The 20,947-nt window shown below is 44.1% G+C and overlaps 1 protein-coding gene across 1 annotated transcript; it reads left to right on the top strand.

Annotated features, from left to right (window-relative positions):
* The first annotated feature begins 349 nt into the window (after positions 1-349).
* Positions 350-20,097, top strand: PACC1 (proton activated chloride channel 1). Its single transcript, XM_084262287.1, has 8 exons — positions 350-449; positions 4,133-4,229; positions 5,530-5,739; positions 7,776-7,930; positions 9,399-9,541; positions 15,806-15,950; positions 18,229-18,333; positions 19,416-20,097. The coding sequence occupies exons 1-8, from the start codon at positions 414-416 to the stop codon at positions 19,575-19,577; spliced, it is 1,053 nt and encodes a 350-aa protein (XP_084118413.1). The 5' UTR covers positions 350-413; the 3' UTR covers positions 19,578-20,097.
* The last annotated feature ends 850 nt before the right edge of the window (positions 20,098-20,947 follow it).

Below are 20,947 nucleotides of genomic sequence, written 5' to 3'. Positions count from 1 at the left end.
CCGAGCTCGATGGCGTTGCAAGCCTTGTAACATCTGGTGCTACAAACGCACCGTGCCCCCCCAGCCCGAACGCGGAAAACGAGAGAGGTTGTCGCTGGGACGACTGTCGGTGCCCTCCCGGCGCGCTGCTGAAGTGAGACGGGGTCCGCGCTCAGCAGCCGCCTCAGCCCGGCACCAACGGCGGCCCAGAAGCCGTTAAAGCGGCTCGCGACGGACTACGCCTCCCATCAGCCCCCGCGCCGCTGTGGCGAGGCCGCGGCGGGAAGCAGCAGCCTGCCGGGCGGGCGCAGGGGGTCCCGGCGCTTGCGTGGCCCTGCCCGGGCAGGGCGGCTCGGGCCGGCCGCGCTGTCGCCGTCCCGTGCTGGGCTGCCTGCTGGCCCGCTCGGCGCCCGCCGCTCTCCCCCGCCGATGCCATGCTCAGACCAGAAGTCTCCGCATCCTACCAGGAGGTAGGGGTGAGGGGAGGGCGGGCGCGGAGCGGGGCTTGCCGGGAGGGGCCAGGGCAGGACCCCGGCCGGCGGTGCCGCCCCGGCGCTTGCTAAGCGGTTGCGTTCAGTGGTGTCCCCGTGAGCTCCGCTCGGCTCTGGCCTCTGGCCCTGCAGCGCGGCAGGGTCTTGCCATGCGGCTGTGTGCCTTCACCTGCCCGGTGCTGCCCCCAGCCCTCCTCCTTACGGCGGGTAACTGGGATGTCAGGTCGCGCCTCCCTTGGCCGGAACGTGGCGGGTGTTTTGGGTGTGCTTGGTTTCGCGTTTCGCCTTTAAAAGCGGTTAAAGTAACAGGCAGTGGCGCTTTGGAGTGTGTCAGCCAGGTGGAGCTGGCCGGTGAGCTCTGTACCTGGGGCTTTCGTAACAAGGAGACGGTCTGTCGGGAGACTTTGGTACCGCAGCTCTCAGCAGGAGACCGGAGGCCGCGTTCTCGTCCTGCCCAGAGCCCGAGGCGGCAGCCGTTTGTGTATCAATGTCCGGGCTCCAGCGACCGGAATCCCGTGCTCGGTCCTATCTCTCCTGCTGCAGACAGGCGCCCTTTGTGCCACGTTCGGCAGCCGTGGGGACTTGCGGGGGTCACTTGTGCTCACAGCTTGCAGGCGACAGGAGCGCAAAAGCTTGGCTTCCACATATGTGAAGAGTAGCGTGGGGCTCTGTTTTAATATGTTCCGATGTAGCACAGTGCTGTCTATTTAGTTTCAGCTGCTGGGTTTTATGCCAGGCTAGAAGGCATTGGAAGGCGGTGGAAGACCTGCAAAAGGCCTGTATGAACAAGTTCCTCTTTTATTTAAGAGCACTTTATCCAGTAGGAAAGTTTAATCTCGTGATTATCAGGATAAAATTAACTCATGTAAGAGCTTATTGGCAGGGCAGGTATTTGAAAGAGTTAATGAAATCACGGTGATGCATGAAGTATGGGCTGGACCATGCATGCTACGTTTTCATCCTACCTATCAGCCAGGTGGTGTGTAAGTGCAGTGGCTGTGTTGCCATCCCTTCTCTGGAACCTGGGACAGCCTGTGATGCTCCTGCCCTATGTAGGGATGCTGAAGTGTCTGGAATTGTCTTTTCTGAGCTTCAGTGTGTCTGATGCTTTTCAATATGCAGGACTAAAAAGGAACTGACGGGTCACAAACAGGATCCTACAGTTATTTCTCACTCAGATCTATGTGCTGAGCCCAAAGGAATGCTGAACAAAGGTCTGTTTCGTGCCCTTCCTGCTCTTGACATCTTAGACTATCTCTGCATCCTACTGTGAGTTTAACTGCCCTGCAAGTTTGTGTTCTTTCTGAATGTAGCACTGTGCTCACATTTTTTTCTCAAAAATAAGATGCCGGAAGAGCTGGTCTGTGAGGGTGAACTCACTGTGTACACCAGGTTCAATCTTGTCATTTGCCTTGATCTGAGGATTCTGACAAGTGTAGAGAAACTAGAATCAGCTGTCAGGTAGTGATGCTGTGCTGACTTCCTGATCTTTGGGAGACTGAAGCTCAGGAGGTCTCAGTTGTGTTTGGAGGTCTGTGCTGCTATGCCTTGTAGAGTCGGTGTGCTGCGTGCTCAGAGTGCAGCGGCCAAGCCATCAGCAGTGCTAGGCTCTTGGCGGCCCCAGAGGGTTTATGCACCTTCACTTCTTGTCAAATCAGGTGTTCGGATTTGCACTGAAATTAGTTGTTGTTAGGGGGTATTACACATCAGCTCAACCTACTTGCTGCACCTGAAGCAATGTTAGCAATCCTGCTTTTGACTAGCTGTCCTTTGCTGCCTTTGTGTGAAAAGCTTATGAAACTGTCTGCCTTGTGAGCACAGACAATAAAACATTCACATATTGTTGGCTTTTTGTTTCTAAGGAATGTCAATAGGCTACATTTTCCAAGTCTTTCTTTTCTTCTACATGTTGAACAGTCACTGAAAGTCCTGTTGAGAGGATAAGAAATGTTGCATTTTGTGTTCTTGTTTAAACTTGTGTTGGGATCTCCTTGCTATCAGGAATAGAACTTTTGTATTCTCTGCAACTCCTCTGTTGATGAAGTGCTGGTACCTGGGGAACCCTGCCTGAACCAGAGAGTTGTGGGAGTCACTGGAGCAGCTGTGACTTTGTAACTTTTATTAAACTCTTTGCATCAGCTCTGGTAAAGAAATTTGCATGAGTAGAATTTGAACTGGCTTCTTAGTTAATTTAGCTTAATTAGTACAAGATGTTTGGTGAATACTCTTCTTGTGTCAGAATAGCTTATTTTGGATCAGGTAAACAATTACAACTGGTATGTTCCTACAAAAAGGAGCAGAAAAAGTTAATTTTCCCTTACTCTTTTCAATTATATCTATAAAATATCTTCAGTTGGACCCTGGTAAGTCTCCCGCAAATAAGCAGTTTAGTTACCTGCTCACTCTGTGCCTCACACCATGGGCAATCATGCTTTATTGAAATGCAAAGCATTTAACAACAACTCCTTTCAACCTGTTTTGCATGGTGGCAATGAGTGTGGAAATACAGGGGGTGGTGATGAAGGCTTTACGTCAGACTTCGAAGGGGTAAAATGAATGGACTCTTCCCTAATAAGTGCAAATAATGGTGTAATGATGACTTCAATACTGAATTAAGGTCGAGTGAAATTAAGGCCCTTCCTTATGGATATGTGCGTGTTACTGTTGGGTAAGTTGGGGGTGTAAAGCTTAATAGCATTCATTGTGGCTGCTGCATTAACTATGTCCCCAACTTCCTTGAAATAGGAACAAAAACCTGACACTGAGTGTCTAGCTTGGACAGTTAGAGTGCAACATGTGATGTCCTGGAAGCCTATCCCCTGGTTTGCCCTGTTGTAATTTGTATGTCAGTCCCTGCCACGGAAGAAACTTGGAAAGCCATCCTTTATATATTTTTATATACAAAAAAATCTAATGCTTCAAGAGCTTATGTGTTACCTATCTGATGTGACAAGCTTCTGACTTTGGAAGTGTCTTGGCAGTTTGGGTGTGGAGTTCTGAATAGCAAAACAAGAAAACATCTGGTTTCTGATGCTGTTGTGGAAACACTGGAAGACTAATTGGTTGCATAACCACTAATACATAATAATAAGTACAGTGAGCTCAAGTAAGTATCAGAAATGTAGGGATGTTGTCTTGTAATGACCCACCTACCAATGTAGCTGAAACCTTATTTGAGTTACCTGTCATAGTGCAGGTCACTCTTTGTGCACCTCTTTATTAAGAAGTGCTAGTGCTCTGTTTACTGGTATGTGCTGTCGTTTTGTTTATATCTAAAAATGCATTCTTGAGTGACAAAACAAAGTTCCTGCTTATTTCAGAGGACATGGCCCAAATTGGGGTTTAAAGTGAGCTGAAGCTTCCAGGGAAACAATTTACTTTGGTCTTGTATGGTGTTACTGTTGAAGCAGCAGGATAGAAGTGGGTTACATTTAATGTACTGTCTTTTTACAGCATGCAAGTCACTTAATTTTTAGTTGTAGGTCTGCATAAATGTGGCTCTTGTCTTGTGAATGAGTGGAACAGCTGTTGGGTGCTCTTGGATCTGGGGCATGTTTTTTGTGTTTGGTTAGTTGGAGCCTCTTTTATTTGTACCATAGAAATTCCAGCAAATGCAAGTTGAGAGCATGTTTGGAAATTGAACCACTGTTTTAACTACACAGCTGAGTGAAGATGTGGAGCGAGTATCTGAAAACCTGACAGATGAAAGAGGAGGAGAGATGGAAGTTCATGAAGATGCCAGCTCTGTTATTTTACCAGGTGAGAAGCTGCTTCTGTGGGGGGGTTTGGTTGGGGGCTTTGTTGCACTTATGAAAGCAAGGCAAACCCTAGATTATTTATCTTAAGGAATAAGTGCTGATGGAAAAACAGGGTGTTTTCCCAAGGACTGTGACAAGAGTGCTTCTTTGTAATGAACTGAAGGTGCAATATCGAACAGATTCTTTTAAGCAGATTTCAATTAGCATTCAGTCCTGCTTTGAGAGGGTGGGGGTGGTGTTAAATGGACTTATTGCAGCTCGGGTGGAGGCATTAGGGCAAGCAAACCTGAAGTTAGTATCTCCTAAGTGTTTTACAGTGGTTCAAGGCACTCTTTTCAGTAGGGTGATTTTATGCTTGTTAATATCCTAACTTCTTGGACTGTCATCTCCTGGCAGTGACCTTGGAACAGTGACCATGCACCTTTGTAAGAGGTGGTGTGTTCAGTAGGATTTACTAAAAAGCCTTGTGTTTAGTATAGTAAGGAGCAAACACCAAACCAAGCTATTATAGTTGAATGGCAGTTTGGCATGGCTTATTAGATTATACCACACAGAAAAGTCAGTGTAAAATACACCTACTTTCCTCCGTTCATGTATTGGGTTTTGATGCTCCTTTTGTGTGTGCAGCTACGTATTGCTCACAGCTAGAACCTGATGTGTAACTCAAGAGTAAGTGAACTTTTTCCTTACAAGTATTACCAAATGGAATAGCAAATGTTAGTATGGGGAAGGCAGTGTCTGTGTGCAAGTGAGACTAGTGTAAAGATCTCTGGAGAATAAACTTCAAAGGCAAGGCCACTGCAAAAAAATCAGGTCAGTCTTTTTCTACCTGTAATTGGAAGAATCCTTTGGTGGAACTCTATGGTATACACAAGGAGTTACAAACTAGAGTCCAAAAGTGAGAGGGTAACAAATATCTAGTGACTTCTACCATAGTGTAGATGCAATGCAGATACCCTAATTCTCTTACAGCTATCTCTGTGCTGATGCCTAATGCTGAGTATAGGAGGGGGAAAGGAGTTGTTTTTCTAGGAGAGCTTGACCATCAACCAACTTAAGTAGAGTGTGAAATTCAACATGTGAAAATCATGCACAAATTCAACATGCACAATCTCTAGATGATTATGCCTCCTGCTTGAGCAGGAAGCAGCTGCCTGATCATTAAAACCAGCAGTAGCTGTTGGGGTTTTTTTAGGTCAAGCTGAATTTGAGGCTTACTTTGATCTCAAGTGACTGATCTTTAGATGAATGCTACATAAATTCAGCCCAAATATTTGTATCCATATTTTGTTTCGTTCCAGATAGTGAACTGGGTACCACTACCCCTTCTTTGCGTTTCAGCAAGACCTGCCTAAAGAATGTCTTTTCAGTAATTCTCCTGTTTATTTATCTGCTGCTCATGGCTGTTGCTGTGTTCCTTGTCTACCAAACCATCAGTGACTTCAGGGAAAAGCTCAAGCACCCAGTGATGTCTGTCTCTTATAAGGAAGTGTCCTTGTATGATGCACCTGGTAAGAGTGGTAACAAACAAAACAGGTTAAGTTGATGTTCACGTTTACTTTGAATTCTCTTACATTTATGGTGTTGATTTTCCAGGGGCCCAGAGTGCATCTAATGCTTTGACCCAGGTCTTTCACTTGCTCTTTTTTAATTTGTTATGTTGACTTTGCCTGGAAGCATTTGTATTGTACAGGAGATTTTGGGGGAGGTTTCAGGAGCTTTCATGCCAGTAATATGAAAGACAGTAGCTGTAGAGTGTGATGCAATATCTGAAAGATGAGAAGTGTTTGTAGACTCTAGAATGGGCTCTATTTTAGGGAAAGAAGATAATTCCTTATGGAAATATTCCCCAAACTATATCATTCAAAAGGTTTATACATAGGATGTTTATCAGGACCTCAGTGCTGCTCTGGACAGTGAGATGCTGTTGGTGGTAAAGAAGGTGAATTTCTCAAACCAACCACTAAATGGCCACAATGCCACTTTCTGCTTCTGTTCTACATTGTTTATGACTTGGTATTTCATCAGTAGGCAATGAAAATGTGATGTGACTGCAGGGAACAATGTTGGCATAAAAATGCAGTGTGGCATCAGGAAACTTGCAGTTTGCAGGAGGAATTATTCCACAGAAGCACTCTTGAATAGTCAGTGCTATCATTACTCTCTTTAAATTAACCAGTAAGCATTCATAAATAGAGCTGTGGTTGCTCAAACTGTTGTGTGTCAGTTTCCAAATTAAAAATAACCCTTTTGTTTGAAGTGTTACCACACTTTACAAATAGCCAGTAATTGTGGCTGAAAGGTGAGTGTTTCAAGTTGTTGCCGTGTTCCCCAGGTTGTTTCTCTGTATGGTCAGTTAGGCTCAGCTCTGTAAGTAGGACCTTGTGTTTGAGCTGTATGGATCTGACTGTAAATGCAGGTTTTTCCTCTTCATACAGCAACTGGAAGAAAATGCCATTTAAAAAAGCAGAGCGCAACATACATACAAATCCAGAAGTATTGTTGGGGGTCTCTGCCCAGGTCAGAGAACGTGAATTGCTGTAGCCCTTTATTTCATTTTACTCTGTGAAACTGAGGAGATGTCAAGTTTCAAGTGTGGAGCACTGACAAAAGGGATAAAGCATTTTTGGACTGATAAATGCCAACTGCTTTTGTGTCTCATGATTTAGAAGGCAGGTCATCTCAGTTTTGTGAGTTAAATGTATTTAATAACACAAATAATACATTTTTTTGTAACAGGACTAGATTACCATCATGTAAGCTTGTTTCCAGTTCTAAATATGGTATGTCTGGTGAACAGGGTTTTGGGTTTTCGGCCTTTAGTTTGCTACCCTTCCATAGCTGAGATGACTGAGGATTTTTTACTATATGCTAGTGGTTTGAAACTGTATCTTTATAATACATATATGAGTTTCTATATAGAAAGTAGCAGTCTGCTTACCTAGTGATATAAGTAATACAGGATGGTAACAGTTAGTATTTGTTTGGTGACTTTGGGTTTTTTTGGGGTTTTTTTTTGTGGCACATTTGGTGAATAGAAGATGCTAGATGTTTTGAAGAGCATCTTTTCACTCTTATTAGATCAGACAGTAATCTTTGATCTGTCATGTATAGTGAGCACACCATTTTAAATTAAAACTTGGTATATAGACTGATGATACTTGGAAACATGCACATGCTGAAGTGCTATTTGACTCCTAATTTCACGTGGTGTTCTCATTTAGGGCCAGAGGGACTGGAGTATTATCTACTGGCTTGTGGGAGAACTAGGGAAACTTTGTAACTTGTGTCAACCTTGAAATGTTGTAACAGAACAGGAACACTGATTATTGTTTTTCAAGGCCTTGCAGAGGTTCTGTCCTGATGCAGCTGGCACTGTTGTCCTGCTCCAGAAAAATGCTGAAGCACGTGCTTTAATTTGTTTGTTTTGCTGGATCTTGAGGACAGCTCAGTATCCTGTGGGGTTAAATCCCAGAATGAAAAGCTGTGTACTTGAAAAAGAAATCAGCTCTCTTCAGTGTTTGTTTTATTTTCCCTCCCAAAACAGGTATTGCCTTTTACCCAGGCAAGGCTCGGCTGCTCAGCTGCAAGCATCATTACTATGATCACATTCCGCCTCTGATAAATCCAGGTCAGCCGGGAGACATAGAGTGTACCACTCAGAGAATCAACTACACAGACCCTTTTACTAATCAAACTATGGTAATAATATAATAGAACAAAGAATATTCAGTGTGTGTGGGGGGGTCCTCTTTGTAATGGTATTTGAAAGTAAAAGTATTTACTAAGCTCTGCAAAAAATCCTTGCTTCTAGTTATTTTTTGAGCCGTCTGTCCTTTTTCTTGTTGGAAAAGATCCTAGTCAGTGTGTATATGTGTGTTGTGGATGAACAGCTGTCGTGGGGGTGTGCAGCAGGAAAATCTGAATGGGACAAAATAAGTCATTTTTCCCAATTTAACTGTCGCTTCATTACTCTTCTAAATGAACTGGCAAGCACACTCCTTGATAGAGTAAATCTAGCTTTGATTGAGAGCAGTAGCAGTTATGCCATAAAAGCAGGATACCTTATCTCTTTGTATTTTTGTTGGGAATTATATACTGGCTTTGTTACATGTACAAAAACTGTAACTGGGCACCAAGTGTTTCATTACACTGAAATGCTGTGAGCTAATAGGTACATTCAGTGATTGTCTTAAATCTCCTGTAAATGCAGGGAATCTAGCTTCTCTATAAATAAATGTTCAAAAAAACCCCAATCAATTGTATCTACAGTGATTGCTCAGATTTGTTTTTAAGGAAACTAAACAAACTAGGTACCTGTTTGGTCAGCATCTGTCTTCTTTATGTGTGCCTTCTGTCTAGTCACTGCTTCTTTCTGGGGGGCAGTTCCTTAGCATATTTGACAGTAATATTCCAGGTACAAGTCTAACTTAATTTTTTTTGGCTTGTTTTCACAAACTAAGAACCTGCAGTTTATGTTGTGTGATGGAGCAGCTTTGCTGATCCAATAGGCTCTAATCCTGCAGTTGAATGGAGAGTCACTGAGACAGACCTCTGAATCCTGTTCAAACTGGCCAGGTGCTTTTGCAAGCAGCAGCTTGCCATTCAGTATAATGTCTGCACTACTTTCAGTTGTATTCTGCCTACTACCACTTTTTTGTTTGTTTGGGTTTTTTTTTAATTTTATTTTTCCTTTCAGCAGCTTTCTTGGGATGCTGGGGGCTGTGAAGCATTCCTCTTTCTTAAGGTTAAGCCTGATGTTCTCCACATCAGACTCCAAATTAGTTTGTTTCATGTCAAGAGCTTAAAACTTCATGGACTTTAATGCTCAAAACAGTTTTGACAGACCTTCTGCAGAAGACAGGCTGCAGGGCCTTGACTGGGTATTTCATGTGAACCCAAAGAACTATGATAGAACTACAGCAGGTTTCTGAGGGGGAAAAAAACCCCAAACACCCTAAATCTTGATGTAAAGACTTAATTTTTCCTTAAATTAAAAGGAAGGATTCAGTTGGTATTTTTGTTAGATGTTTTAATAGGTATATACTTTGTAGCAGCTGAGAAAGTCTTGGTATGTATTAAATTTCTACAGAGTATTAGTGATAGATTGCAAATTCATGAACAGGAAATGAGGATTCCTCTGCTATTCTCACCATCTCTCTGTTTACAGAAGTATGCTCTGGTTGTTCAAGGCCCTCGTGATGTGAAGAAAAAGGAACTGGTCTTTTTGCAGTTTCATTTAAATGGAACTGACCAAGATTTTAGTGCCATTGACTACCTTCTCTTTTCTTCTTTCCAAGACTTCATCAACAGGTATGTAAAGGGATGAGTGTGACTGCTATGAACTTGCTACATCAATGCTAGTGAAAATATGGCTGTCTCTTTAATGTTTGGGTTATGTTGATACTCCTTCATGTCTTAGGTTACTAATCTTACTTTTCAGAAAACAAATTGAGGACTTTTTCAGTGACAAAAACTACCCTCCAGCTGTTTCAGCCACTTATTGCACTCTTTAATAGCTTGAAGTTTGTGCTGGCTTACTGCTGTCTGCTGATGAACGGTGATCAGGAAGTGTGCTCAGGAAGTGCACTGAGAACACTGATGTCTCCATAACATATTTTAAAGCAATTGCTGTAAATGTCAGATCCCTAGATTGGTTTGTTGTGATTTTGTTGAAAGATTAACTGTTTTTTTTATTACTCACTTTATGTAAGATTCTACAGAATCATGTAACTTTGTACATGATTTTCAAAATTGCTTCCTATTGGTTTGACACTGGTGCCACTGGAGTGACTGAGCAACCTTCTGATTTTAATAGGAGTGTCATTAATCCTGTATTGAACTCTTCTGAAAATGTCACCCTCTCACTTTATGAGAATGAATTCCATACTTAATTGTTTACTTGATGCTTTAATTTAAATTTAAGTTCTGTTCTCTCTGATCCTGATGAAAAGCTAGACAATATTAGTTGCAGTGAGACTTAATAGAAAACCTTAATTTGGTAATGGTCAGATGTGGAGTGAAAAAGGGATAGGGGATAAAGGACACATACAGAACAGAATTAGGTGAGGGAGAAGGGAAGAGGAAGAACAGATCTTCTGAAAACAAAGCACCCCTGGAGGCTGGGACACCATTGTACTGGTGCTCTTCAAATGGAGTGAAGACTAAAAGTGTTCAGTGGCCAAAGACTGATTAGCTGAATTTGCTTTTGACAGAACATTTCTACTTTAGCAAAGCATAGATCTCAAGTCATCAAGTATTTTCTGCACCTGTACTAAAACACCTCATAAAATGCTAATGTTCTGGCTATTTTAGGCATTGATATTTTAGGGTGAGAAAATACCAGTTAAGAGTAGCAAGGTAGAAGGTGCAATTTGTTCCTTCTGTGTTGTTTTTGTTACTTGTGACACAGTTAGATGTATGTACAGTGGGAACAATTCCAGCAAGGTATGCAGCTGGTTTATACTTCAAGACACATGTACTGAGATGACCCTATGAAACAGAGCAGGAGGTGTGGCTGTCCTGCACCTGGTTCCTGTCTCTTTGCAGAACAATCCAACTTGGTTTATGCATAGTCAGGTCTTGGAAGCCACATTTCTGTGCTCATTGTATCAATTTGCAGATAAGCCATTTTTTAAAAAATATTTCTTCCCAGCTTAAAACATGTCCTCCTTCAGATGGTGGTCTTTCTGCAAGCAAGCTACAAGTCTACACGCTGCTGTTCCAAATGCTTGTACCACGTGTTGTGTGAAGGTGGGTTAGATGAGCAAAGCAACAAGCAGGACTGCAAAGGTCCTAGCTCGAAGGCTGTGTTTGTGCCAGTGTAGGTGAATCAGGAACAATCATTTTAAGCTGGATATTAGGAAAAATTTCTTTACTGAAAGGGTTGTCAGATATTGGAACGATTACCCGGGGAGGTGGCTGAATCACCACGCCTGGAGATGTTTAAAAGAAGAGTAGATGTTGTGTTTAGTGACACGGCCTAGTGTTAGACCTGGTAGGGCTGAACTTAAACCATTCTATGATTTGTAAGCTGCCTGGGAGAAACCTGGATCGCAACCTCCTGGTTTTCCAGGTCAAATTTGCTAGACAGCAGAATTGATCCCCAAATGGATGGGGAAGTGTCACTTTCTTCCTAGAAAAGTTGCCTTGTCTTGGTGTTGGCAGTCACTGGAATAGAATGGCACTGGCGTTGTTGGGGCCTGGAACAGGCTGCCCAGGGAGGTGGTTGAGTCACCATCCCTGGATGTGTTTAAAAAAAGGGTAGATGAGGTACTTAGGGATATGGTTTAGTTTAGGATGGGAACAATTGGACTTGATCTTAAAGGTCTTTTCCAACCTTGTGAGCTGAGGGAGTGAAGACTGAGCCCAGGCTATATTTGGAGTGAAGTGACACTGTAGGGAGTAGTGGTGTCTGCCTGGGGATACATCTTTTGTGGCCATTTGCAGCAGGCAGGAGGAAGGCAAGTTAAAACTGATTTTGAAGTAACCCAGATGATGACGACTGTCAAAGGTATGTCGGCCTTCAAACTTACTTGTAAATGATCTGCCTACCTAGGTGAGATACAGTAAGAGAACCGCTTGTGTGCGAGAGGCCAGCATCCTGCAAAGCTTGGTACCAATTGCATGCCTTGTCTTCCTCAGTAGTGTGTGTACTGCTGTCCTGGGGCATGAGCTGGACAGGCTCAGGGCAGATTGAAAGATTTGTTTTCTCCTGGCAACGAAATGCATGTGAAACCACGTGCACGTGTCAGATGTACTCATTCTGTCCAGCATCCAGCAAAGGAGAAGATAGCATCTGCTGATGACCCAGAAAGCCATTCTAAATTTAGTTGATGGGAAGTCTGAACTAAGATATGTTGTGTCTCCTTCCATTGAGTCTCTAAAACTGCAATTGCTGTCTGCTCTTAACTTTTTCCTGACAGTGTCTCACTGGTTATGAGAGAGTATTGTTAGCTTTGTGGCCAGTAGCCCATGTGCAGTGTTACCGAAAATGCTGCGATAGGTGATAAAACTCACGAGGTGTCATAATTACCTCTACAGGGTTTGGGGTTTTTTTGCCAAGACTGCAGAGAATTTAGGTTAGACTGGGCAGGCAGACGGCTGTAAAATGTGTAGGATATTCCATCACCTGACCTCCCAGTCCAACCCCCCTTGAAATTAGTGAGGAGAGCTCTGCTGTATCTGCAGCGTGGTTTCCGTGTGGACGGTACGATGTGCAGCTAGCTTTTGCTTTAAATAGCAATAATCGTATCAGTGGCAGCTGATGCCCGCAGCAGTGATAAGCAGGAATAAAAATGGCATCTAGAAATGTGCCTTTAAGGGTCTTTTTGAGGCATAGCAAGTGCTGAGGACTCAAGTAAGGTCCAGTTGTTTCTGTCAAGGGTTTTATTCTCTGCAGCTCTTCTGTGAGAATTGGATCGACAGACGCCACAAAACTGGCACTGCTTGCTAGTTTTGTTCTGGCCTTCACAGAATGCTGCTGAACTGTATGCTATTGTTGGCCTGTGAGTTGAAGGGATACTGCCACTGTGTTCTTTCTTCTTCTTTAAGACAGTGGCAGCTGCTGTCTGTTGCCATTTTAATTGGAGGGAAGGAAATAATGAAACCCTTGCAAATTGCCAGAATAGCTAAAAATACAAGTTCTTCTCCTGAACTGTTATTAGTATAATACAGGGGTTTAAGAAATCCTCTGAACATATTACTGACAAACTACTGCTAGCATAGCATGTAAGATAACTTATGGCCATGTGAGATGATGAATACCAGTCTGAACAGGTCAGAGTTTAAGGGTCTAAACAGAGCTCCACGTTCACATCTCTGGTCTGGATTGCTGTGTGCAGAGAAACAAATGAAGCCATACAAAGGTCAAGACTCTCAGTATCATGCTATCTGACCCTTTATTAGACCCCATGGGGAAAGCAGAACGGGTAAACACAAATTGGGTTGGACCCAACTGTGGGTTTTGGCTCTTGCTGTTGCATTGGAATTGATAGTGGGATGTCATAAGCTGCCTCTGGCTTCTGTGGGCTAATCCATAAAGATTAGTGTTAGAAGGATCCACGGCAGAGCTATAGCCCAGTCCAGACTTAGGTTAGTGACACCCACAGTTGGAACAAAACCTCTCATGGTCTGATGTTGATCTGTCTGTATCAGGGCAGTGGGATCTCTTAGTTGTTTGAGCTGTCAGTGGTTATAAGAAGGCATTGGCTAACAGCAAACCAGGGCTTTGTAGCTCACCCAAGTGAGAGTGTGGCCTCTGGTACAGCTCTGCTGAGATGTAGGAACATTTGCAGGGTCTTGAGGTACCATTAGTATCTTGGGAGAGCCTGGTGCAGAATGTTTCAGGAATCTTGCTGTATGCCTAAAGGACAGTGTAATCAATAAAAAAAACTTGCTGAGAAGGGGGACAGAAGTGCAGCCCGTGTCTGTCTTTGAGGTGAAGGGAGAATCAAAGCAACTGCCTGGATAATTATTCTTAAGATTAAAATCTCTTGCCTGTCTTGTGTTCACTTAGTTGTGTGTGGCTTTCAAGTTGTGTTACTTGCCCTCTGCTATCTATTTGTGCAAAGCTTGTGCCTCTCTGCTCCTCCTGTACTGACTCTGTGGCAGTGGTCTGGATTATGGGCACATGCAAGGAAGTGCCTTCTGAGATAGTTTCTCCTAAGATGTTATTAATCTTTCAAGCCTACAATTGCTGACAAAGGCAAAGTACACTACTGCTGTCTGCTTACCATGTAAGTTGTAGCTGTTAGCATTCAGCTCTGTCATAAATTCCAGCCCCAGTTTTCCATGTTGGTTTGGAAAGCTTCTCTAGGATGCTGTATTTAGTCATGCAGTAGGCACATGACTGGCTGGCAGAGTGCTAATTGTGTATGTTCCTCAGAGCAGCAAAGCACTGTGCTGTTCTGTACTGCACCATCAGCTGCTGCTGCACCCACTTACCCAGGAGGGAGGGAATCATTGTCACATTAGGTCTCTGATGCCATTGGATTGTGTGGTGAGGAGCAGTCAGGCAGTGGGCTTGTTCTGCTGCTTGGCTCATGTCTTCCCTCTGAGGGTTGGAGGTGCACTGCCCTCCTCTCGGGATTGCTAAACAAACAGCTCATGTCACAGATCCATAAAGATATTCCTAACCATCTAAAACACTGTCTGTCTTGATGGGCAGCAAAGCGTATTCACTTTTCTTTCCAGAAACTTTTCTGTTTGCATGCACAGTGGGGTTCTGTGTGTGAGCTTATTGCCTGAAGCTCTGACTTGAGAGCGATGGCTTTGCTAGGTTTTGCCTACCTACAAATGTATGTACCTACTCCTGTAGTACAGAATAGCCATCAGTATGACACTGTTGGTTTTTGCCTGTGCTCTTGCTGCTTTGTCTACAAGACACCTTGCTTTGCAAGAAGGAGCCCCTGTTCTGAGAACCAAGGAAAAACACAGAAGTGCAAATCCACCCCAGTGTTGGTACAGGACAAATCTTCCTGGTTGGTCTGTTCCTTGGGAGGAGAGCTTGCTGCTTCAGCTCTGCTTTTCTTCCTCATTTCTCTGTATCTTCCTTTGAAAGATCAACATACTCTGATGGACCTAACCATGTTCACCCTCTGCCATATGAGCAAAGTATGCTCTTTCCCTTCACGTAGGGACATGGATTTACTCAGAGTCAAAACCCTTTCCCTTGTCTCAAGGACCAGCATATGTATCTCTGCAACCTGGAATCCATCTTTGCTAAAATTCAGCAGTCTGTGCTTTAAAGATTCGTGACTCATCACAGTGGTTTACCCCTTCATCTCAAATGAAACTTGGCTGGAAAAGCAGCTGTGGGGCTGGGCTTATTTCATAGAGTGGCTAAAATGGCAGTAGTGAGGAGCTCCAAGTAAACAGCATGGCTAATGCACAGTGTCCTGTGCAGTTGGTAGAAACAGGATGGTGACCAGATATGCCTTAAAGCTGACTGGCAGTGTCATGGGTGTCGGAGGCCTTAAAATCATTTACAGTCACAGTATTAAAAGGAAAAGACGTGATACAGTCCTGCTGTTGTGGGGCTACAAGTAATCAGTGGTGGCATATTGGGAAAGCAGCTGCTATTGCTGGTGGGAGCTCTAGTCCAAAGCTATGGTGTTCCCAAAATAATAGGACTACACTAAATGTAAATTTCAAAGCATTTAAAATATGTCTGCATTGCAACCATCTTATTTGCATCCCAGAAATGGGGTGAAGCAGCCTGCCCTGCCTCTGGGCTGTTTCTTCCATCCTGTGCTTCCTGACATGGTGGAGAGTCGTTTGCTGGGGTGCTGGCTCTGCTCCTTTCAGTCCCAGCAATGACAGGTGAGCACAACAATCCCCAGGGGCAGGCAGAACTCCCGAGTGGTTGTGCACCAGGTAAGTCTTCTGTGGGTGAGAGCAAGTGCTACCATTGATCAGGGCATCAGTACTCACAATGCTTTAGGTAGGCTGAATCGTAGCACTTGAAACATAAAAGGAAGGTGTTTTAAAGTGGCTGCAAGTCTGACATTGTCCTGCCTACAGTGCCCAGGTACCGCTCTGCGTTTGGCCAGTAAGGTAATGGTCTCTCTCCTCTAGTCCAGAAAAAGCAGAATTCATGAAGGACTGTGAAAGTTCATACTCCAGCTGGAAGTTTTCCGGAGGCTTTCGAACTTGGGTCAAGATGTCCTTGGTGAAAACAAAAGAAGAAGATGGTAGTGAGACTGTTGAATTCAAACAAGAGGTAAAAATAAAAGTCAAAAAAATACTCAAGAAGAGTTTGTTGAGGCCTCTTAGCTTAAGACCTAGTTACTGCCACAGTTTTAATAACTGGCCAACAGAACCAGTTCTTGGGGCAAATGGCAAAACGAGTGGGAGGAAGGGTGGGTGGGTTGATGAAGTGAAATGTCAGGAGCTTGTCTTTTATTTCACTGCATCTGTTACACCACTTACAGCTGAGCAGTTTTGGCTGCACAGTTAGTCACATTCTTTCTACCATGGAGAGGTCCTATAAAAGCATAAATAAATGCCTTGCTGTGCCCAGCTGTTGGTGTGGCCTAGTGACACATCTCTGGTGAAAGCCAGGCCTTGAATGTGTTCTAGGTGACAGTGGTTGTCTGAGGTAAGGGTCTGAAGAAGCCCACATGGAAATATTAACACAGCTACTCCTAGTTTGAGGGGGAGAACAATTGCTCTGTGTCACTTACTGTTTGGTACTTGCCGAGTGTAGGATTTCTGAAAATCCTCCTTTTTGTGCCCAAGTCTAACATGTTGCGAAGTAGAGACAAAAGGCTGACTCGAACTCAGAAAAAGCTGAGCCTTTTGTGACCCTAAACATCTGTTTAGCCCAGCTCTTGTGGACAGGCTGATCTTTGGGTAGGTGAACACTGGTGGGTTTTTTAGCTTTGTAAGGTGGTTTGGTTTTTTAAAATAAGACTAGGAAACAGGAATTGGTACAAATGTGAATTTGGGTTTTCAAATCCCTATTAATACAGTAGAAGTTGAAATAGCTCATACATCGATTGCTTGTATTGGTGGTATGGCATCTCCTCACACTGCATAAGGGAGCCCATTAGCCTTTCAGATCCGAAACTGGGAGATGGCATACCAGAAAGCTGGGCACGAACATCAGGTTCAGCAGCTCAGTCAGCGCGAACTACCCAGTAGTCATTACTCTGCCCTCCTTTCCCATTGCCTTCATTTGCCTTTGTGGACAGCTTGTTTCCTGGTCTGCAGTTTTCTTGACTGAGTGTACTGTGGGTGATGTTACCCAGCAGTAATTAAATGAGTTGTAAGTCCACAGCAAAAGCCTTTGGCCAAAAAACATGAGAAGGTGAAGTTCTGATAGAAATCTTGAAGTATTTGTAAAGAAACTAAGCCATGGAGACGTAGTGGTCCTCTCTCACACAGTGCCTGTTGAATCACTGTGTTCACATCAGCAGTCCTGCACAACCCTGAAACAAAGCTACAGTGCTGCTGGATTCCTTACTACAGTTGGAAGAGCAGCAGTACTCCCTTGTGCTCACACCAAGGTGTCAGTACTGCTTTGATGTTGGAGAAGGGAGAAGTCCTCCTACCACTTGTTCAGCTGTAACTCCTGTGTGCTTGCCTGGTTTGTGTTGTCTCCTGGTGGCAGGGGATTAGTGCAAACTGCAGTGTCACTGCCTGCATACAAACCCCGTGCTAGGCAGGGGGTGGTGGGGGGTGGGTGTCACAAGACCAGATAAATACTTTTTCTTTTTTTTCTGAGGCCTCATGTCTTAATACTCTCCTGATTGTGGTCCTTAAGACTGTGGCTTCATGTGGTGGTAATGTCCAGCTGGTAGCCTAAGCTGTACCCTGATGGCATTGTGCTGGGCAACCTTGTGTAGGTCCAGGCTGGAGGTTGGTGTCCCTGCCTGTGGCAGGGGGGCTGGAGCTCTATGATCTTTGGGGTCCCTTCCAACCCATGCCATTCTATGATTCTATGTGCTAAAGCACTCTGCCAGTCAATGTTAGCTTCAAATGGTAACCTAGTTAATGGGCAGCACTGGGAAGTATGGCTTTAATTAGTAGTTAACATCTAGGCTTCTTTCCCTTCTGTTTTCATTCTGCACTGGCTGGCATCTGCTAGTTTATTCCATAACTGACTTTAAATAAAAAAAAAGTCCTACCACTGTGACATGTTCTCTGGTAAATAGAAATAATTCAGCATTCATTTGAGACCTCTCCAAATGCTGCACTACTCAAAGTAAATTAACTTTGTAGATGAAATTTTCCCCTTTGGAAGGGGGGAAAACCTATCTAATAAAGGCTCTGGCTACCAGTGTGGAAATGGTATTGCAGGGAAATGGGACAGGAATATGAACACGTGGCAGGAAACTACCCTTTCTGTATTTTGGGAGCCTATTGTTGTGGATAGAGGAAGGGCTGAGTTGGAAGTCCCCAAACAGTTCTGCTGGTTTTGCTGCCATACAAGCCTCTTCTGTGGCACCACTGAAGAAAGTAACCTGCACCTTTGGCTTTTCCCCTCCTCTCTGCAGACTAGCGTGGTTAACTACATTGACCAGAGAACTAAACTGAGAGGTGACCAGCTGTTTTTTGTGGTATTTGAATGGAAAGACCCCTTTATACAGACTGTTCAAGATGTGAGTAATATGCTAGTCCCTTCTTGACTTGCTGTCTGACGGGCCATGCTCGTGGCATGTGTGTGTGCACATGCCTCTGGACCTCAGTCCCAGCAGAAATTCAGAGGAAGAGTTAAGTTCCTTCTGAAATTCCAGTCTGGGCTCTTCTGTGCAATAAGCATTGCTTGATGTAGGGCTGTAAAGACCACCCACTGCCTTTCCTTAGCCTCTCTGCGGCTCTGTACGCATAGCTAAGCAGCAGCCCGTGTCCCCTGTGTTCTAGCAAAGCACAGCTTCAGGTCAAGTCTGAACTTTCTGGTTAATTAAGTGTGCTTGGATAAACTGATTGAAAAACTTTTGTATTAATTAATTAATTGACAAGCAAGAAAGCTAGACTTCAATTCAGAATAATAAAAACAGCCTGCTGTATTTTTATCTGTTATTAGTGTGGAGTTTGGTATGGCATTCAAATGTACAACAAGGACTTTAAAATGTAGATCAATGTGCTGCAAATCCCAAAGCTGTGTGCTGCTTAATTGCTGTCCGAGCCTAGCTCTGCTTGCTTCATCTGAGACCCTGGAAGTGTGAGAATCCCAAACGATAAATTTAACTGCTCTTGAACCCAATGTAGCTAAAAAGAGAAATAGAAAGTATTTGCTGTAGATCTGCAGAAGCAGTTACTGCTGTCAAAATCTGGTTTGGCATTACCATGGTGTCGTCTTAAACCTTCCCATGGTTGCTGCTTTTAGCTTTGTCTTCTGGAAGATCGTCCTTAATGTGACTACTCATTTTTGTAAATACTTAAGTAACAGAGTGAATCTATAATCTTACAATTGCAGTGCAAATGCTATCTCTAAACTGTTAAACAACTCAGTACCCTGAAACAGTCTAAAAGGAATTTGGCAGCTAGTAGCATGTATTTCCCTTCCTGATGGAAGGTCTGGGAAGACCATGGTGTGAGGCAGATGTGGCCTGTAGCGCCTTCTCCACACCTCTGCACTGTAAAGGAATATGCTGCAGAATACTTTAGATGAAAAATATTCCCCTCATCTCACCTGCCATATATTGCACCTAGTCAGTAACAACTCCTTTTAATCTTTCAGATTATCACAGCCAATCCCTGGAACATGATTGCTCTTCTCTGTGGGATCTTTCTGGCTCTGTTTAAGGCAGCAGACTTTGCCAAGCTAAGTGTCAAGTGGATGATCAAGATCCGAAAGAGACATCTGAAGAGGAGTCGTCAAGCAATGAACCACATAAGCTGAAACTAAGACTGCCTTTTAACTGTTGGTAGCAGGAGGGATAGAAAATACTCAAGCTGCAATTAAAGATGCACACCAGGTATGTTTTCTTTCAGACAAACAATGGCTGGAGGAACAGCCCTGGGACCTGGCCTTCGAACTTCAGAAAGGCACTAACAAACTGGTGGGTCTAACAAACTCGTGCTTGTCTCTTCTAAATTTAACAAGCTTACCTCAACATATGGGGGGAAAGGAGAGAATTCAGTAATGTTCAAAGAGTCCACACTGTATAGTGCTTTGGGTCTAAAACAGTGTTGGAATGCTCCTGGGACCAGGAGGCCACTTAACCTCCGCGTGAGCCAGGCGCTGCACTGGCCACTGTAACCAGTGGAGTCACCTCGTGACTGCCTTCAGCAGAAGGAAAAGCTCCCAACACAACGGTCTGGCCTCCCCTCTCCCAAGTAGGTATTAAAACAAAATACACTGGAATTTTACTGTGTGTCACTTATGATTTAAAGTATAATGACTTTAATATTAAAAACTTACTTCAAATACATTACTGTGTATGTTCTTTGAAAGTCCCTGCTCCCATTCCTGCAGTCTTACAGGAACCAGTCCAGGTGTTACTGCAAGAGGTAAGGTGAAAGGTGAAACTCTGATCCTGATCAGTCCAACTCCAAGTGAAGTTACAGGCTGCCAAGCTCATGCCTGAGTCCAGGTCTGCACCAGGCTGCTGTGCATCCCTTTTGCCAGGGGAGTGAGAAGCAACCTTGCACCAGCCTGTTGTTTGACTGTGTGCCTCTATCAGTCAGAAGCTGCACACTAACTGGGCTGGGGGGTAGTGTCTCTTTTCTTCCTTATAAGTCCCTTACCAGTCTAGATGCTTAACTAACTCAGCCTTGTGGAGGCTACAGGGAGCAGTGCCCTACAGTGTGTGCTCTGAAGGGGCTGTTGCAAGGAAAAGGAGCTTGTCCAAGTCCTGCGTGGCTTCTGTGCCCCCTACTAATGACTATTAAGTGTATCAAGTACCTTCTTTTTTGCTTTTGAAGGAAGCAATTTTGGACAAAATGTACTACTGGCAGCTGACTGCTGCTTTGCTCTGGCAGTGCAGGCTCCAGGCAGGTTCTCCTGTGCCTGGGAGCAGGTTACAGCCCTTCCTTCCCTGCCTTTGCCTCTTCTCCAGGTCCTGCATCAGCGCGTCACAGGGCTGGGAGTTGGGATGGTGTAGTTTGAGCTAACTTGATCACACACACTTCTGGGGAAAAAAACATCCAAGAACCAGCGCTGTTCAGTCCTCACTAAGTTCAGGATCTTGCAGTGATGGCTCTTAATCTCACCCAGTGGGGCCAGTATTGTCCCTGCCTCAGGTGAGGCAGGGCAGCAGGGCTGACTTG

The sequence above is a fragment of the Gallinula chloropus genome (genome assembly GCF_964237585.1).
Source record: "Gallinula chloropus genome assembly, chromosome: 3".
NCBI classification, from domain to species: domain Eukaryota; kingdom Metazoa; phylum Chordata; class Aves; order Gruiformes; family Rallidae; genus Gallinula; species Gallinula chloropus.
Note: the sequence above shows the minus strand (reverse complement) of the source record. Positions and strands in the feature narration are given on the sequence as shown.

Bases quoted from the DNA above. Each gene is read 5' to 3' on its own strand.
- PACC1 (XM_084262287.1), top strand. From the start codon at position 414: ATGCTCAGACCAGAAGTCTCCGCATCCTACCAGGAG. The intron at 4,230-5,529 runs GTGAGAAGCTGC...GTTTCGTTCCAG, and splicing joins CAGCTCTGTTATTTTACCAG to ATAGTGAACTGGGTACCACT. The intron at 7,931-9,398 runs GTAATAATATAA...CTCTGTTTACAG, and splicing joins CTTTTACTAATCAAACTATG to AAGTATGCTCTGGTTGTTCA.